The sequence below is a fragment of the Ambystoma mexicanum genome, chromosome 4q (assembly GCF_040938575.1).
Source record: "Ambystoma mexicanum isolate Mex_15411 chromosome 4q, UKY_AmexF1_1, whole genome shotgun sequence".
NCBI lineage: Eukaryota > Metazoa > Chordata > Amphibia > Caudata > Ambystomatidae > Ambystoma > Ambystoma mexicanum.
Window position 1 is genome coordinate 1,249,449,588 of NC_090928.1, and position 20,548 is coordinate 1,249,470,135.

At 46.8% G+C, this 20,548-nt stretch overlaps 1 protein-coding gene across 1 annotated transcript in view; it reads right to left on the reverse strand.

The window, feature by feature from the left end:
* LOC138468323 (exportin-5-like) overlaps positions 1 to 20,548 on the reverse strand; it is a 1,170,237-nt gene that overhangs the window by 669,249 nt on the left and 480,440 nt on the right. The window contains exon 14 of the mRNA XM_069608829.1: positions 7,279 to 7,394. Within this exon, the coding sequence (XP_069464930.1) occupies positions 7,279 to 7,394 (116 nt within the window). The remainder of the gene's footprint in view (positions 1 to 7,278; positions 7,395 to 20,548) is intronic.

Genomic DNA, 20,548 nt, shown 5'->3' on the forward strand with positions numbered 1-20,548 from the left:
GTATGACCCAGAGCTCAGTGATTGGTTTATAGGAGAAAGACAGTTCAGAAACGAAACACTTTTTTTTTTACTTAGGATTCCCAGCCTGACGGGGAAAATTCATGAGCATGTGAATCCATGCCAGACCCCATGCTGGAGAAGCTCTGTTAGTTACCTGCCCAAGGGATTTAAGAGTGTTGTACTCGTCCTTGGCACTCTTGAGGGCGTCCTCTACGGCCTTCCCAAATAATACATTTGGCTCTATTGGCGTGTTTAAGAGGGCTGCTTGAATCTCTAACTTAAACCCTGACTGCCTAAGCCAGGCATGCAGCTTAATGAACGTTCCCACTGCTACGATGCGTCCTGTGTAATCCACTTCATCAAGATTGTTTTTCAAGATGCAGTTTGAGATTTGTTTGCCATCTGAGACAGTCTTAAGCAGTTGAGCTTTTAGAGGTTATGGGACTGTTTCGATTTGTTGTTCCAGCTCATCCCGTTTGTGGCAGCCCTAACTAACTAACAGTGTAGTATTGTTAGCAATCCTTGTTTGGTACGCTGCAGAGGTGGCAACCTTTCCCCCAAACGTATACATATTATTGCTCTCCTAGTCTGGCGGGGCTTCTGCCGACGCCAGGGGAGTGCCTGCCCTTTTTCTAGTGGTAGTGACCACTAGAGAATCTGGTCTAAGCAGGCCCCTAATATAAAAGGGGTCAGTGGCCGCAGGTCTGAATAGCTTTTCTATCATAATGTTGAACGGCACTCGTAAGATTAGGCATTAGTAGGGAAGGTTGGTTAAGTCTCCGGACTGACTGCAGGAGAGGTATAAACTGGGTGGCGTACTTCTTGTCCCGAAGGATATCTTCCATAAAGTCCTTGTCGGCCTGTGTCTCCTGAGTGTCGATATTGAACTGGAGTAAAATGGCAAGAGGGTGGAAAGCCCGAAATGACAAGGAGCAACATCCTCAACAAGTGTGGTCTGGGAGGGATTGGTATCTTTATGGCGCATAGCCCCAGAGAGGGAATCTATTGGGGTAGGAAACACCGTCTGGGAGTCCTCTGGGGTTAAGGGCATCGAAATTCTGTTTTTTTCTGCGACCTTGTCTGAAGTAGTGAAGCACTGACGTGTTTCTTAATTATTGGTTGTATTTTCTGTGTTTTCTTAGGGGACGCCGAAATGCCTTTCGTCGCGCTTAAGGAGGGACTTTTTATATGCGGTGTTCAAACCGACCTTGGCTTTACTTTTTTGGCAACTACCATGAGGCGAAAGCTTGCGCAATGGCCCAGATGAGAGTGAGGAACCTGAGGCTTTATCCGCGGTCACCACATGGGCATCGACTCTAGATTGTCGCAGAGAGTCGGCCTTGGCTATATCCTTAGGGTGTTTGCATGTGCTCTGACCGCCAGGGGTCTTCTCCATCAGAGGACCGCCGGCCTGCTTCTCGGAGTCGGGGGCCTGCATTTGGAGATCGACGGAGGCCGTTCGCCCTCGGTGTCACTCATGACCCCGATACTGCTCACGCTGAAGTCTTCCATCACGTCTACGGAGACCTCAGCCTGCATGGCGTGAGCGGCCCAGAGTTTCGTCTGCCGATCCTTTACGTTTTCCGGCCGGAAAAGTTGACAGGATTTACAATGCTTTTTGGCGTGATCCCTCGGGAAACAGCGATTGCACACTCAGTGCGTTTCCTTCCACAGGAATTTAAGGTGGCAGGAGGGTCAACATTTAAATGGGGTTTTGTCCATTATATTTTAAAAAGGCAGGTGGGCAAAAATAGAAGAAAGGGGATATAAAGACGGGGGGGGGGATCTGTACTTCTGCTCTTTATATGGTAGAGGAGAGACACAGAGGACCCCAGCCAAGATTCTCTATTACGGTAGGAATGGACGAGCAATCTAGGCCTAGCTTCTCAGGAGGTGATGCAGGCTGGTTCTTAAGTACAGTGTAGTCCCCCCAAACCCCCACAAAGGACTGTCCACACACTGTATTAGTTAAAACACAGTCTTTATTTAATTAAGTTCAAGGTTATGTACACAATCACAATAACTCACATTGTGCTTAGTAAGTCTACAATGGCAAATATATACAGTTCCAAGTGGTACCACAATTATTATCAGATTTCATTAAAGTGCATCAACTGTACTCTGGTTAAATGTCACACAAATCACTTAATAAAGGTAACCAACAATAGACATAGGAGGAAAGAAGTTGGTTAGAACAATTGGTGAAATAATGGCCCCTACCACTAGACCGTTCTGTGTGGAGATCCCTCCACCTGGGCAACCTGTACAGTAGAGATATATCACAAGCCCAGTCCATATATTGTTCAATGAGTCTTATTTCCTTCTATAATGTTTCTACCACCCCAATGTACCTGGAATAGCAGAGTTCGACGTTGCGTCGTCGACTAATCCTTCGTGAGCAGGTCCCTTTAAATCAGGAGCCACGGATCGTTACGATCCCTCGAAGAAAGTGAACTTGGCGTCAAGGCGGCAGCTTCGGTCCCAGTGGTGCTCGTCGACGTTCGAGCGAAGATGTCCTGCAAGGAAGAGGCATGCGGGGCACCTCGAGGTCGATGGTTCAGGACCACAAAGAGTTTGTGAAGAACTGTGGCCCAGCAAGTGTGTCGAGTCGTCTGGCATCTCTACGGTCATTGGGTGGTGGGAAACCCACCTGCGGATGCTCCTCGGCGCATCAACGGCCTGGCCTTCTCCGGCAAAATAAGGCGGGCGGCGGTGTGGACAAGCGCGTCCATGAATCAAAACTCTGAGGCAAAGGAGCGTCGCGGCTCTGGTCGGCGGTGGCATGGAATCAAACGGTCCCCTCGTCTGGGAAACACAGCATCGATGGGCCGCCTGCGGTTCTAGGAAACCTGCAAACCCTGGTCAAGGACGGTGGACTGAATATCCGGTGCTGATCTTCGTTCTCCTCGGCGGTGCCTGTCTCCGGTCGGCAGCCTGTCGAGGGTCTGACTTCCAGGGCGCTTTGGCGAAGGTTAGTGGTGCTCGATGGTCCCTCGGAACACGAGAAGAGGGCGCCTTACCAGGTCCTCTCTTGGATCAGTCTCAACAGCTTTCGGATTAGGGAGACAGCAGTCAACCTTCTTCAGGCTCGGATTTGAGATTAAGCATCAGTTTCAACTTCAGCTTCTGAACGATTTCTAGCAGTGAGAGGCCCCCAGATATACTAGTTGATCTCCCATTCATTCTGCTGGGTCACACTCAGGCAACCAATCACTCAGAATAGCATTCTGCAGTCAGTCAGCCAATCAGGCATACAGTGCATTCAGGCCATACTCCTCCCTCTCAGACACACACAAGTAATGTGTATTGGGACAAGTACCCAGCCATTCAAAACTACACACTGCATTCATACCAGTTTCAGACAGGGCTGTCTCACTCATTGTGTCAAACACCAGAAACCAGCCATCCACAACAAGGAGTGCATATTGGTCACACACTCCATTCACCCAGGTCCCACCCACAGGGTGTACCCACAACATACAGTCACTGGGAAGGCTCCAGCTAGTCTGGCCTGGACTTCACAGCAACACCATATATGGAACTTCCACCGAACAGCCAGTCAGGAGGAAGGGACAGAGGCAGGCCTTCCCAGGACTTGGGAAAACAAGGTAACAGGCAATAGAAAGCAAGAGGCCACAGGGGCCATCTTGTTTCCTATCAGGAATCAACTGATTCCAATGGCAGGGCCTGGGGATCCCAAAATGTTGGATCCTCAAAGCACCTGTCAAATTCAGCATGGAGCTGCCACCAGCCCATACCCTTCTCTGTGGGCCACACAAAGGTGCCCAAAAAACATACACTAAGGGCACAGGGTTGCACCCCCACCCAAGGGTGCCATAAGGGTATCCCATGGGTCTGTAAACCAAACCAAAAACAGGAAGAGCTGCACTGCCAGGAGTCCCACATGGACTCCTGGGCAGAAAACAATACAGAACAAATGAAAAAGGACTACAGGACAAGGACAGGGAGGCTCTGTCCCTCCAAAGCATTTCCAGCATCACAGGGGACGATGGAATAAACATTCTCTAAAAGGTCAGTATAAAGAACCTCCTCCCCTCTCTCCCTACTGTAATGGGCCGATGCCCGAAGAGGCCTGTACAGGGCGCATCTGGTTGTCGATGAGGTTGGTGTTTGTCAGGAGCCGTCCAGTGGTTGAGCAGTCGTGAGGCGAACAACAAAGGAAAGGAAGAAAGTGTACATGTACATCTTTTAGTTAATCAAAGGAATCAGCTTAGAAGACAACTCTGCATTTGCGACCGACTTCGTTGGCAGAAAGAAAACAATCTGAGGGACCCCGACGTGTGAATGACCATGGGTACAGTACATGTCACAGTAGGGATAGAATTACTAAACACGCCCTGTCGACATCAGATTGAGTTTTGAAAACAAATCTTGTAATGCTCAGCGACTTTCACTAGATGTCGGACTATGCAGAGCTTGTGATCTAAGACGATCCACAAGCTCCAGAAAATAAATATATACTTTTCATAAAACTTATAAGTGTAAGTGATTCTTTGCTTCTAGAGTCTGTGTACTCACCAACAGCTCACATCTTCCGCTTAAGATAGGTCTGACTGCTCTGCCACTCTACTAAGGTCCTAGGAAAACTTTCCTAACAGCGCCCATAGTTAACAATGGGCCAATGGAGGTGACTACATGGTCTGCACAAGGTGTCCAAAGGAAAAAAGACGCAAAGACCACCTCCAGAAAAGAAGCCCTAGAAGATGAAGCCTCGTCACAGCGCTTCACGCACCACTCTCCATGACAGGAGATTGCAGCGTTGGGTAGCGATGGCACCTGCAGGCACTGTCACCGATACGTTTTGGATCAGCGGTTTACCACGAAAGCCCTACAGTGAAGAATGGAAACAAAGCCCAAGTGTGGGTAAGGGGACACTCCCCAGGAGATCCCAGTGAAGAAATGGAGTAAGGCCAAGCTGCTGAGAAGCCTGAAGACTGGCACTCTGGACTAGCAGCAGGGATGGCTGCAGTTGTTGGATAGCTGAGGGCACCAATGAAATACACAGACAGTCAGAACAACAGAGGTCAGTGGGATGCTCTGAATACATGCAAAGAAAGACTGACTTCGGAAAGTAACAGCATTAGTGATCTTAAGTGCTAAGGGAACATATGTTCGTCCTGTATTCCCTTAAGGAATCACTATAGGCTCCGCCCACTCCTGCAGTTAGGTTTAAAGAGCAAAAGGTGCTTCCACAAAGCTTACATTGTCGTCCTTGCGTCAGCCAGGATGCTTCTTGGAACAAAATGTATTTTCCACGGTGACCATAAACCAATCGTACATTGAGTAGATATCTATGTAGGATTGAGAATGTATTATATTTAAATGAAATACATTAATGTAGCCAGGAAATGTAGCTTGTCTTAATAGAAATTATCCCTGGCTCTTTTCTTTTCACATTTTTGCCTTGATTGGAAGTAGAGAACATTGCCACCGCTGACAGGATAACATTGAATTCATACAATTACCATAATTTGTTTCCTAATGTCAATATTTGCAATTTGACAGAAAGTTCATTAATTTTATATATATATTTTTATGATCGTATTGTAGTTAAACCCTGATTGGGAGGGGGTGCATGAAAGAAGCAATGATTCTTAGCTAAATTAAAGATTGGTGTTGATTTACCTCCTTCCCGCACGTGTAAACAATGGTGAGTGCTGGATAGTGGGCACAGGGATCAAGGATGGACACTGTATTGTGGTGCACTGCACATATTTATCACCCCTCTATGAATGTTCAAATAAGTGTATATGTTTACATTTTAAGATTAAAACCTTCAAATATGAAATTCGTGTCAGGCCATACTGATGTTAAAACATTTATTTAAAAAAGAAACGTTAAAGCTGTGAAATCCCAGATTTGTGTTGGTCAGGATTCAATCCCAGCAATTAGCAAGGCTTTTGGGGCGCAAGACCAGCATTATGCCAAACCAAAGGTAGAGTGGGGCTCTGCAACATTTGGCTCTACAGATGTTTTGGACTAAAACTCCATCAGCCTTAGCCAGCATAGTCAATGGCGAGGAATCATGGGAGTCCTAGTCCAAAGCATCTGGAGCGCTGCAGATTGCAGACCTCCAACCACATTCAATCACATTCAATCACATTCAATCAGATTCAATCAGATTCAATCAGATTCAATCAGATTCAATCAGATTCAATCAGATTCAATCAGATTCAATCAGATTCAATCAGATTCAATCAGATTCAATCAGATTCAATCAGATTTAAGCCGGCCATCCAAACATTGCATGTCACCACATACCAACTTTTAAGGCAATCTCCCGGGCAAACTTGGGAGATGTCAATTCCAGGGGGCTTTCAGACAGCCGTTCCACCATCTCCAGGCACTCACCAAGACCTTTCTGAGCGAACAGCTGGAGCACGAGTTAGAAAATGACCTCAGCATGGCCAATATTGGTCTCCACACAATTCAATTACTCTCTGGCAACAAAGTACTGTTGCCTGGCTACTGTATTGCAGGCACAAGAAGGACTTCCTAAAGAGAGGCTAAGCGCGAACTGCAAGTGGTTACTATACACTGCCTACTGAAGCAACTCCATTTCGGAAGTCTACAGGGAGGAAAAGTTTTCTTTCCTAGCTACAGAAAAAGCTTACAAGTGCAATTCTAATATACATACTGGTGTAGTAGCTATATAAAAACAGTATTCATGTTAAGGTTGTAAAATAACAAATGCTTGAATACATTCTGGAAAAATTATCCCTTCCATAGGTGCAAGGAGCCTTCAGTGTTTGGAACAAGAAGAGATATGTATGGATGGATGGGGTTCAAGGGTTTGTGGGAGGGAGATCCTGGCAGATGCAAAATGATTTCAGGTGACGCCATGTCCATGACTAAGGGGGGGATGCACAGACACCCCTCTTTGGGGCAGTTACATTTTTCCAAGACCAGTCTAGTCCTGAAGCCTAGTTCTGTAAACCACCCAACTGCAACAATCCTCACTAGAAACGACTACCGGTTAACCAGTCTATGAACCACAGCCGCATTCTGCATTCCCCATGCCGCATATAACGCCTGCCACGTTTAACTTACTTCAAACAAAGCGTGGAATGCCTGGATGCCAGTGAAACATTTGAAATATTATTTTCACACCGTTTCAATCTGAAAAAAACTCTAGTTAAAATACTGCATAATGGTTGTGATGTTCTTCAAGCAGTCATTTTTTCAGGAAGTTATTTTAGGGTTCAGCCTCACATATGGCTCTGAAGTGTAAAGACCTGAACAGAAGGGAACACATACCTCATTGCTCATGACTCTGAAAATCTGACTAATGACGCTCTCCGAAAAGAAAGTCATAGCATCCCACTGTATGAAGGACGGAGAAGACGTAGTGCAGAGACCTTCCAACACATTGGCTGAGGAGGAAAGCATGGCAAGCATTAGTGTCGTGGAATACAGAATTATCATGCAAGCAGGGAAGGATAAGGTGATGGTTGACGAACCATAACAAGCAGAAGGTAAGACAAGTTGGTGCTCTGCCCAAGGTTAGATCGTTCAAGTGGCTAAGTCGGATACAACATACAAGTCATGTTTACCCAAATGTTAAAGTAGTTCTCTGGCCTGGACATCGTTATTGGCTCACACACTATAGCCCGCAGCGAGAGTCGTACCGGGCGTTATGTGCCCTGAAGACCAAGTTAACGAGGTATGAGGGACCATTTTTTTGTTCCCCCTAAATAAATGTATGCTTCCAATTACTGCACAGTAAAGCACAGTAACAAAACATTACCAAGGTCACTCTGCATATAAATTACCTTAGTGTGCTACCTACTTACATTTTTTTGCTTTTCCTGCGCATATAATGCTGCTCCAAACAACGTGACGAGGTCAGGGCAAGGCTCCCAGTCTTTCCATTGCAGTGAAAAAGGAAAATGCCACGTTCCATCAGAAAGAAAACAGAAGCTTTTCTTTCTCGGAGCTTTTACAATCATTGAAAAGCTCTCCTTACGCAGCCAAAGTTGGCAGGGCTGTGTTGCACACGTTGGTCTGACAATGTGCAATTCCGAATGGAATGTTTAACGCTTTCCGTTCCAAAATTACACGGAAAACAACGCGGCAACTCTGCAGGCTTGGGTGAGCAATTACACTAGTAATTGCGAGCTGTATAAATCTGCTGGCTATACCAGTTCGTATAGCCTGCAGATTGACCAATCACAACGCTCAAACACCCTCTAGGGTATTCTAATTCACCATTCAGCCCAGAGTCAGGCAATGGAGTATTTGCTAAATACACAGCAGTGCAAATGGGAGGCCCATGCGCTTCGGAAATAAGCCTTAACATTACAGATCAAAAACATAGCTGAACAAATGTAGTCAATTCTCTAAAGAAAAACAGATGTGTAGGGTTACACTCTTAAAACGGACACTTCCCGGGGTGTTAGGGCAACGCTTGCACAACGCTCTGGTGAGTGCTGTGCAACATCTAATCTAATGGCAGAACAGTGTGTCATACAAAAGCTAAGACCAGACTCTTCAGAAGGAAGAAAGGGCTACCAGGGAGGTACAATTATTCCCAATAGCTAACACAAAAGAATATACCACGCTAGTATACTGAAATACACAATTATAAGAACACACATAATATTAACGCGATTTCAAGCAACTACTTAAGTTAAATATAACACATTACAGACCACAGTGCAGTTTTAAAAGAGGACATGGTCAGTTATTACCTAACCTGCCCTTAACCTTAATATGCAAGTCTCATACCCAGTCCTACACACTATAACTATAGGCGTTCAGAGTTATGCAGCAAAGGGTACCCTAAACAATACTAACATTCAGGACCCAAGATGGCATACAGACATCGGTCACAGGTTTCCTCTTGCACAAGTAATATACAGAATACATATGCACACAAGCCCTTTGTAATGTTTATCAAACTAGGAAACCGTGGAATGTCGCACACAGCCACTAGGGCTACAAAAGTTCAGGGTATACTTCACATTCACCTCTAAAAACTTGAACCGTGGACTTGGCCTTTAGTGTCCAGCAGCAATGCCCACATTCTGGGACTACAACTCATTTGATGGTTCAGATCTTCTGTGCCAGGGGGGCTGTGTCTGCAGTCCTTCTCCAGCGTCCAAACTGATCATCACAATGCACAGGTCTGGCTCTCTCCTGTTAAGGTCCTCCATCATCACCAGCCAGAAGGTCTCATTGTTTGCAGCTCCCTTGAACTCTATTAACATTTGTATTTTCACTATAACCAGGAGTTGCCCACTGACTTTATCCAATTAAAGACAATAAAGTCTATGAAGGAAATGTTACTTACTCTAAACCAACCACATACACTTCAATAGTATCCTGACATGGAAATCGTGCTGAATACCAGTTTAGAGTAGTTTTGGGGTGTTTCTGAGCACATAATAGCCAGGTGCTTACCTCCATTTTAGTGATTTTCTAATGCAGATTAATTATATGTTGAGAAACAGTGTGTCGACTATTGTTGTTAGGACGGGTTTTCTAAAGTCCAACTAAGGACTTCATAAAACCCTACATCTAAGGCAGTACATAAATCCACTCTTAGTATAAGGCTGTACGAGCTGAGAACATTTGGAATCATAGACAGAGCAGCCAGACTTATCTTAGGAGGGCGAGAGGAATGTAGCTTGGTACAAAGAAATTGTAGCATACATATGGGCCAAAGACACACTGAAACACTATGTATTGTAACAAATAAAGGGTTTATTTAAATACAAGTAGGCCAAGATAAATCTTGGGTAAATAAGTACTATAACATCATAAATAAAATCATAAAAACCTGATGGTATGCAGACCAAGATATAACCTTATTTAGAGGAAGGAGCAAGAAGCAAGTCAAGGTGAGCCAAACCTAGGATAGTAATATACTTATACTATACTTGGGGAATACGACCAGGTTAGATATATTTTTAGAATACAATCAGTAGAATACAAAGGTAGTTGACCCCGTCCGTCATGCAGAGACGCTCAGTTATGAAATCACATAATAAACCAACCCTGTTAGAAGTATACTCCTTGCAGCCTTACTTTTTAGAACTCAGTTCAGAGCTAGTAAATCAACTCACATACTTTCTGGAGGGGCCTTAAGCTACTGAATAATAAGTATGAACGCTCAATAGCTATTTTAGAACGCACTAAGCAATTCAAAGGAAAGCAAAATCCAATTACACTTTAAAAATTACACAATGTGTTTCAAGTTAAGTAATTGACCTATTGGTGCATAACTGCCTGCTATCTAATAGTTAGTGATGCCCAGTGTACTTTTAAGAAATGTAGAATACTGATTCTAAGGTAACTAAGAACTTTATGAACCTATTTTAGAACAGCAGGGAAGCACAACCCAGGGTTACAAGTTTAGAAGAGCAGCAGCTAATCAAGGTGAGTAAGACCTATACACTTAAGAGGGGCAACAAGCAGCTCATAAAACATGTATTAACTCAAAGGATTTAGATCTGTATAAAGCAGACCAGGGAAAGCAAAACCCAATGATACACATTAAGAATGACACACTGTTATTCAAGGTAGGTAAACCCTATTGATAAGCGTTTACACTCATTCAATTAAGCAATGATAAAACAGTACCAAAACGTATTACTTTTCAGACTATGGAACACTATTCAGAGTAAGTACAGCAACTTATATACTTTTCAAAGGAGCAACCAGCAACTTAAAAGTAATCACTTTAAGACATGTTGCAACTTTTCTATTGCAGAGATTCAGTTACAACACTAACTCTTTCAGAAATAAGTACTTCTACGCTTGTAATACTCACAATCCTTTTTGTATCCAGTAAGTCCCTAGTCTATTGCACGCCTTCTCACAGAAGCAGGAGAGGGACCCTAGTGGTCTAGGTCCCAGCTGTAGGCAGGGTGAGATAGGGTTCAGTTGCAGTGAAGTCAAAGTTCAAGAGGATATCTTCTTAAACAATTAAGTAGCAGCTTCAGAGTTAGCTACAATGTTCATGGACTTCAAAGAAGGCGCCTATATGCGTCCCAGAATTGGGTCTGGGCAAGTGGTATGGGCAAATGCAGACAGATGAAGAATGAATATCGATGGACGGATTCTCTGCACGCTCTCGGACCTGCACTCTGGTGAGGAGGCTTCAGAGATATGAAGATATGAATCGTGTCTCTGGAGGTCCAGGAGGGGTCCACCAAAATTTCAGCTGGATTCGTACTTCGGGAAATCATGCACCGCACTCAGGCTTGAGGTCACAGGGTATTAGTGGTTGGCAGCTCAAGCAAGGTCGCAGCACGTCGTGGGATGGATCAAAATGCAGGCCTTCTTGATACTAGTGGATCTCACCAGCCTCTGGGTAGGAGTCGCCACATTCGGGACTCTAAGTTCGGTTGGAAGGAAGGGTTGGATCAGGCTCCAGTTACACAGCTGGCTACAGGCTAGGAAATCGCTACAGACGTCTTCATCTTCCTCTTTGGATTCAGCAGCAGTGATAGACTTAGCAGCTTCCAGGATCAGAGTATTTATCAGGAACTACAGCAGAACATCTGCAAACTCTTCCTGCAGTTTACAGAAAGGGGCAGTCTTGGGATTTAGTTCCTTTCAGGCAAGGTGAAAGAAAAAGGGCTGCACAGTCTTGGACTCCTCCTTCGCTTCCTGCCTTCTCAGACACTCTGGAGCCTAGGCAGGGAATACAAGACAAAACTTCCACTGAGGTCGTTGAAGCCTAGAATGGCAGGGGAAGAACTCAAACAACAAGCTAACGAGAAATGGCAAAAGAAGGAGCCCTCCAGTCAAGCAGAATGGAGGTCCATCTGTGCATTACTGAGGCAGATTTAACAGCCTGCGAAAAATGAGACTACAAAGTCACGAAGGTAAAACCACTGACACCAGCCATTCAAGTAAACTTGCAATTGTAACAACATTTTTACTAGGTAAGTAAGAAAGGGCATACATGGTAACCCCCCAGCACTCCACATAAGGTGGGGTGTGCTTGCTCACTTAAATCAATGTAAGAGGCATATGAATCCCACTTTACTTCTTTGGAACAGTAGTTCACCCAAGAAATAATAAGAGCATTAAAAGGAAGTGACTGCATTTAAAATGCTTTGTGCTGCCATAGTATATTACAGTCAGTCCAAAGTTATAGGAAGCTAACTCCAAGTCTAAGTCAAACATTCTCATATTAAAGCGCCCATTGAAGGAGGTACCCCCTTTCAGCTGGAGGCTTTCTGGCAAAACGATACCGGTAGCCAATGAAGTCTTGTATCTAGGGTTCAAACAGATCTTTTCCATCACAGGGACACATGAAAACAACAGTTGAAGGCAAACTAATCCAACTGAGTTGCCAAATGAATAAACTTTCATTACTGTACATTTCCTTTGGTACCCCTGATCCATCATCAATGGTCTAGACATCAATCAACAAGTAAAAAACTGGATTGGGCTAGGATAGAGGACAAATTATGGAAACAGGGCCTCACCCTTCCCCAGAGCCTGCCCATAGCTTGCCTCCGTTATGAACTGGGTCTACAGTCTCTGTGTTCATATGTTAAGTGGAAAGTAATCTCATTGTATAGGCTTATCCTAGTACCTAGGGCGAACATCATTATATGAAGCAGTGCATGACATGCTCCTAGTGAGTTCAAAACCAGTACCTGTGCGGATTAAGAACACACACACACTTGAAATACTTCAGGAAGGTGAATGTGTGGAAAAAGATCCGATATGTAACCCCATGAATGTCAAAAGGTGTTAAAAAAAAAATGGACTGGATACAAACAATAACAAATGCGTAGCACTGCACTGTATCAGTCACTATCAATATGTGATAAGCCAAAAGGTTTTCTATTGGCTGACTGGGAGCGCGTTCCCAATTCAAAGTACAGAAATCACTCCGGTTTCGCCTTAACCTCCTACCAATAAGATCTTTTTGCCAGACATAAGGATCAGCCTGCTAATAACTTGTGTACAATCTGTGAGAACTCAAGCATCCAAACACTCGGACATATCATGACGGACTGCCATGGCACTTGGGATCTGAAGGCTCAGAAATGTTCAAGATTCGTAGATCATGACTGGTGGCTTCAGACTGCATCTTTCTGGGAAAGAGTTTTCTCTTGCCATGAAACACTGCTGACATGGGAGGATGAGAGCTAAAGTATATTTAAGATTTCTTTTTTAAAAACATTATTTTTCTTCCTTTATGTTAAGTAAATTGTGTGAAAAGTAAGGTCCCACTCACCTAGGGACAAGGTAAAATGATCCCCAAGTCCAAGCACAATATTTTGGGATTGACCGAGGTCAAGAAGATTTATCGAAAGAACATTACCAGGTAAGAAAGTAACTTGTTCTTCTAAAGGGATTGTGTCCTCTGACGTATTCCACATCTATGACAGACTCCCAAAGCAGTACCAACGTATGGAGGAGGGAAAGAATTTCGAATTTTAGAATGCCCAATCAAATTGCAGAATAGAGGGCCGCCTTACCAAAAGCCAAATCTTGCCCATGGATAGAATCCAGGGAGTGGTGTTTTACAAAAGTATGGACAGAGGCCCATGTGGCTGCTTCACAAATATTACGAATGGGAACTCCCCTCTGTAGAGCAGTAGAGGCAGCCACACCCCTAGTACAATGGACCCGTAAGCCTACCAGAGGGTCCTTACCCACCAGACAGTAGCATTCAGAGATTGTCAAAATGATCCATCAGGACAAGGTCTGCTTAGAAACAGCTTGACCTAAATGCCTTCCAGCGCATCCCACAAATAGCTGATCGTTCACTCTGATCTGGGACATCCGTGAAAGATAGAAGCTCAAAGCTCTCCTAGGATCCAACCTATGGAGACTCTCTTCCTTACCAGGATGTGGAGGAGGATAGAACGCTGGAAGAATTACCTTCTGGCTCAAATGAAAATCCGACACAACCTTCGGAAGAAAAGAAGGACAAACCCTAGGGACAACCCTGTCCTTATGAAACACTGTGAAAGGTGGCTTGGCGGAAAGTGCCTGCAACTCACTCACTCTGCAAGCAGAAGTAACCACAATCAGAAATACAGTTTTAAAGGTCAACAGTCTCAAAGGACAAGAATGTAAGGACTCAAAACGGAGCACCCATTAGGAATTTCAGAACTAGGTACAAATCCCATCCCGGTACCTGGAAAGGAGATGGTGGGAACACATTTGTCAGCCCTTTTAGAAACTGAGAAATCAAAGGAATCTTACAATAAGAACACTCCTCAGACGAGCGCTTAAATATGGACAGCGCCGCCAGGTAACCTTTAATGGTACCCACTTGCAGGCCCTTGTGGGCTAAAGAAAGCAAAAAAAAGACAGAACCACAGGAATTGAACAATGAAAAGGATCCACATTCTGTGCCCTGCACCAGTCACAGAACTTTCTCCAACGGCAACGGTACAGGGATTTTGTTGCTGGCCTTCTGGCCGAGAGCAACACCTCCATCATGTCTTCAGGGAGATCCCAATCCTTATACCTCAACCTTTCAGAAGTCAAGCATGAAGGTTGAGAGACTTGACCTCTGGATGGAGAACCCGACCCCCGTCCCGTGAGAGCAGATCGTCTTGGTAGGGAAGACGGCGTGGAGGGCAGATGGACATGTCGAGAAGGTCTGGGTACCACGCTCTCCTGGCACATGCCGGAGCAATCCGGATCATTCGGGAAATGAACCTGCGTAACCTCTGCAGCACTTGCGGAATGATGGGGACTGGAGGAAACCTGTACAGCAGTGGGAAGAACCACTCCACTACGAACGCGTCCCCTAAGGCTCCTCTTGGAGGAAATTCCCGCAAGCAGAATCTTTCGCACTTGCGGTTGACACTGGTTGCGAAGAGATCCACTTGTGGGGTCCCCCAAAGAGCGAAGATCACCAAGAGAACTTCCTGAGTCAGCTCCCACTCCTGAGAGACCGTGCTCTACCTCCTCAGAGCGTCCGCCGCCACGTTTTCGTCTCCGGCCAGATGAACTGCCGAGATCGAAATTTCCTGCTGGATGACCCAGAACCAGAGCTGCATCGCCTCTCTGCATAGTGGGAGAGACCCTGCCCCCCCCCCTCTTTTTGTTGAGGTAGTGCATGGTCACTGTATTGTCCGTCAGGATCAGGACATTCTGGAGACTCCCAAGATGTCCGCCGGCAGGAGAAGTCGTGTTAGAATCGGGCTCTCGCCAGGTCACCAACAATAAAGCGCCACAATGTGAAGATTTCCGAGCGGCTGTTGCTCAGCTGGACGCCGGTACGTCCCGCGAGGCGTTGTGAGCAGACCCGTCGCTGCATTCAGTGGGAAAAACGGATTTGGAGAACAAAACAACCGTGAGCAGCGACGGCCCCTCCCCCACCGAAGAAATTCCCACCGACTACGGGCAGCGCTGGGAGAGGAGGTGAACGGCGGTCGGGGGCCTGGTGGCGCTTAAAGGCACTTACTGCGCCCTGGCGGGCGTATAAAAATACTTACAAGCTCCGGAGGCTGCGGACCTGTGATCGCCAGCTGGAGGCTGTGTCCCGGGGCCTGGGCGATGTGGAGGCGTGCACCTGCTCTCTCCCGCTGACAGGGAGCGCGGGGGCCTGTGAACGGGCCGCCGGAGAGGAGCGGGAAGGTCGCCGGCCCCTCCCACAGGGGACACACATCTAGGGGACGCCGCCGGGGGTAGGGTTGTCCTCCCCCTCCCCCCGGACTCCTGGGCGGCAGTAACGGCCGCATGCGGACGGGGCCGAAAGGAGGATCATTGAGCTGGAGCAGAGGCAGCAGAGTCAGGGAGGACTGGAGACGAGTGCGCAGGCATAAACACTCCACCTCTCCCCATCGAGCGTGGGCCTGGGAAGGCTGACCGCCCTCAAGCACCGCTCCAGCACCAGAAACAGACCGACACCCCTTCACTGCCCTCATTGCCATTGGGGAGGCGCTTGGCAAGGGGGAGGCAGATGCATCAGGGGTGCGGGGGGGGAAATAAGGCTTCCCTTGAACAGGGCCTTTCCGGGGTAGACACAGGGGGGGGGCAGCACTGTGACTCTGCATAGAGGCGGCACTAAACACGGTGCCTCGGAGGCCAGACTCTCTGGTGGGAGGACACGGAGCAGGTGGTAGTCCCTTCCCACCAAAAGACAATTCGATAGCTCCCGCTTCCAGCACCGGGAGGACTGTGCGGGCCCCTGCCCACGAATCGGCGAGGATGTCAAGGGCAAGGGGGGGCATCACAGACTGCATCGCAACCCCTCAGACAGGATCCTAACCTGTTACAAATGTGGTCCTCAGAAGCACCAATGACTTCAAAGGACCGACCAGGTGAAGAACCCGCACCAAACATCACCCCCCCTGGCTCACTTCCTTGCAGCTGACGAAGGAAGAAATGCGGGTCTGGTTTGTGGAGCTCCAGGACAAGTTCATGTCAACGGTGCAGGAACAGTTTACCTCAATGAGGAGTGACATGAAGCAGGCGGTCCAAGAGCTAAGGTTAGATATGGCCAAACTGGAGGAACGGACGGACACCCTAGAAATAGTTGTACAGAATGCGGAAGAGTAAGCGAAACAGAGCAGCGAAACTCAGGAACACCTGGTCAGGCTGACCCACAACCTGGAAATACAATGTGAGGATCTCGAAAACCGCTCCCGCAGATCCAATATCCGCATAAAATTCATGCCTGAATCGGTGCTGGACAAGGACCTGAAGAGTGCGGTGCAGGAAGTCTTCGGGAACATAGAGGAGCGAGATGCGGAGAAAATTGACATCGACAGGGTACACACGGTGGGTCCAAAAAGAAAGGGGGCCCCAGGAGAGAGGCCAAGGGACGTGCTGGCTGCCCGATCATTGTATCCACAAAACGAACTGATCTTAAGGAAGGCAAGGCAGCTGGACAGCATTAGGATGAATGGGGTGGAAATCCAACTATATCAAGACCTGGCCTCAGCGACGCTTTTGAAAAGGAGGGAGATGGCCCCATGAGTGAAAGAACTGGTGGCGAAAGGAATCAGATACAAGTGGACGTTCCCATTTGGCCGCTTGTTTGAGTGGGAGGGCAAACAGAGAAGAGTGACCACTTGTGAGGAGGGGCTTCATACACTGGGTCTGCAGGCGGAGGAGGGCATGGCGGGGGGGACAGGGCTAGGGGAGACTCGCACAAGAGGCCTAGGGGCTGGGAGGTGGTAAGTCGCATGAAAAAAAAACGGTGGGGGGAAAGCAAGACACCCGGCGGGTGAGAAATAGAAATCTCTGAAGGAAAATAGAGCGGTAGAATGAATCACGGAAGTGGCGGACAGGCAGAGGTTCCGGTGGGGCCACTATCTGGGTCAGCAGGAGATGTGGGGTTTAGGATTCCCCGCACAATTAGTCTCGAGTCATGAGAGGGCAAGGAGCGATAGGCGTAACGCCCTAGCAACCTTAGGTGCCTGGGCCCTCCTCGGGATCAAAGTTGAGTTTCAGCTAATGGTTGGGGGCAAGTTGAACAGTTTTGGGGGGGAAATGGGGGGGAGGGGGGGGGGGGTGGAATCACAAATAGCGGGAAGGCAGATACTAGCAACTGAATAGAGGAGATGGTGAAGTTTAGAATCTTCTCACTAAATGTAAGGGGGCTGAATTCGCCGGTGAAGAGGAAAAAAATGGAGGGACTGGCGAGAAGGGAGAAGGCAGATTTTTTGCTCCTACAGGAGTCTCATATTAAAGCACAAGATAAAAAGAAGATATTTCTGAAAGGATACACTATATGGGCACAGGCGAATGCGGGGGGAAAAAAGAGCAGGGGTGATGACTGCAGTGAGGGGGGATATGGGGGCGATCCTGGTAGATACACAAGTGGAAAAGGAGGGGAGGTTTGCGTTTGCAAACCACACGGTAACTGGCTCATGGCTTACCCGAGCGAATATCTATGCGCCAAATACGGGGCAGGATGGCTTTCTGAGAGACACCCAAGGGAAACAAGAGGGATTTGCAAAGGGGGAGATAATCTTGGGAGGAGACCTAAAGTCATGTTCAGGGAGCCCCATCCAAACATCTTAAACAAAAGATGGAAGATATGGCGCTACATGATGTCTGGAGGGGAAAGAAGGGTCAAGCTAGCGGATTCACGTTTTACTCAAACGTGCATAACACGATGTCAAGGATAGATTATATTTGGGTGTCGGTGGGCCTGCTGGGGAAAATCCAAGATATAGACCTGGGCGCTATTACGGTTTCAGATCATGCTTCATTATGCCTGGACTTACAGATCCCAGGCAGAGAAAGGGGCCTCTGGAGATGGAGATTGCCTCCTGACATTTTGGTAGACAGTGTGTGGGAGGGACAGTGGAGGGGGGGGGGGGGGTGGTGGGAATAGGGAATACTTTGACCTAAACGACAATGGAGAGGTACCGCTGGCGCCAGTATGGGAGGCCTTTAAGGCAGTAATACGAGGGCACATAACGGCCCTAAAAGCCGCCAAGGACAAACAGGCCTATGAGTGGGAGCGAACACTGGAAAAGAAAATTACGGACATTCATGTGGAAATGACAGCTCGTCCCACTAGAAGCCTCAAGAAGGCGTTGAGGCACGTACAGGGACAATGAGATATGCTCCGCAACCAAAAAGCTGAGAAATCCCTACTTTACTTAAAGCAGCGCTACTATATAAAGGCCAATAAGGCGGACAGATACATAGCACGTCAACTCAAAGGGAAACAGAACGCATTGGCAATACTGAAAGTGAAGGATGCTCAAGGAGAGATGCAAACCTGCAACAGGGGTTGAGGGGAGGCCTTTAAAGACTTCTACCAAGATCTCTATGCGACGGAGCATCCGAACGAACAAGAACAAGAGAGGTTCTCAGACTCCCTCCCTATTCATTCATTATCAGAAGAGGACAAAAAGCTCCTGGACTCCAGAATCAGGGAAGAAGAAGTCCATAGGGCAATAAAGGGCCTCCCGAACAATAAGGCACCAGGTCCAGATGGATTCACGGCCCCCTTCTACAAGAAATACGCGGACCTTCTTGTCCCGATATTGACAAGGCTGCTCAATACGTTCAAGGATAGCGGCATTGTAACCCCATCCATGAACGAGGCGAAAGTGTTAGTGTTTCACAAAGCAGGCAAAGACCCACCCGGCCTGGCTCATATCGCCCTATTCCCTGATTAATTTAGATGCGATAATATACACTAAAATACTAGCCGCCAGGCTGTCACCCCTCCTCCTGTCCCTAATCGGCAATGATCAATTAGGTTTTATTCCCGGTAGACAAACTCATAACCTAAGAAGGATCATCCACCTGGTGGAAAAAATTGGCTTCACCCACACTCCGTCAGTATTGCTTTCCTTAGATGCCAAAAAGGCTTTTGACCGGGTGGAGTGGTCCTTCCTCTTTAGAACGCTGAAACACATGGGATTCGGGGACCATATATTAATATGGTAAAGGCCAACTACAACTCCCCATCGATAAGAATAGCAATAAACGGGGAGGTAACGGACAAGGTTGAGATATCAAGAGGCAAGAAACAGGGTTGTCCCCTCTCCCCTATGCTATATTCTTAGAGCCTCTCCTAATTAAAGTCAGGGAAACGGTAGGGGTAAGAAGGATAGAGGGGGCAGGCAGACAACAAAGCTATTGCGTACGCAGACAATATGTTGTTGGCCCTGGAAGAGCCCGAGAACTCCCTAGTACAGAGCCTACAAGAACTGGAAGACTTCGGGGGGGATATCTGGGCTAACAATAAACAGGAAAAAAAATCAGAAATTTTGCTCTTAGCGGGAGATAGGGGGTCTCTGGGCAAAGTGGCAGGACAGCTAGAACTAAAGATAACCGAAGAGGGCATCAAGTACCTAGGGGTGATGCTTACGAGCAGGGTGGACTTGACCTACAAATGCAATTATCCTAAACTGCTGGATAGTGTGAAGAAGGACTTAGACAGATGGTCCCCTCTTAGGGTCTCTGTCAGGTCCAGTCTTGGATCTTCCTGCAGGAGTGATGCTGGCCCACCAGAACTCCCGCCCCCCCCCATCCCCCCCGCCCCCCCGCCACCCCCCCTCCCCCCCCCCCCCAAGTCTGCCCGCCAAATAGTCCCTCAACAGATAAAACTACCTAGCTGGCAAACCCAAGGGGAAAGGGGAATAGAGGATAAAATAACAAAAGACAGATCTTCACTGGCTGGCACTGTAGTTCTCTGGAGCTGGATTAACGCCTCTGGCCTCAGTGTCTGAAATCTAAGAGACAAATATATATGTAAATATTAATCAATCCACACTAATTAATATTATTAATATGATATTATCTCTCTTATTATACCTGTAGCCTATGCTCTGATGCCGATAGGCTTAATCAGTATGTAATCTTGAAGTATAGAATTCTGAATTCAATGTCTGTTTTCTTTTACTGTGGAAGATTTTCTTTGAATATGTCTTGGTTTTGTATTAGCTGACTTTAGTGAATTCAACCTTTAACCAAAGAATATTTTACATAAAAATAACTTTTCAATAAATACTAGTCCTGTATTTATTGATTCTGAAAGAAATCTTTTACAAAAAAATCGAGTTGAATCACTCGAAATTATCATCCGATGTAAAAATATGTTGACTCCTTAAAAGATCGCCTCAGA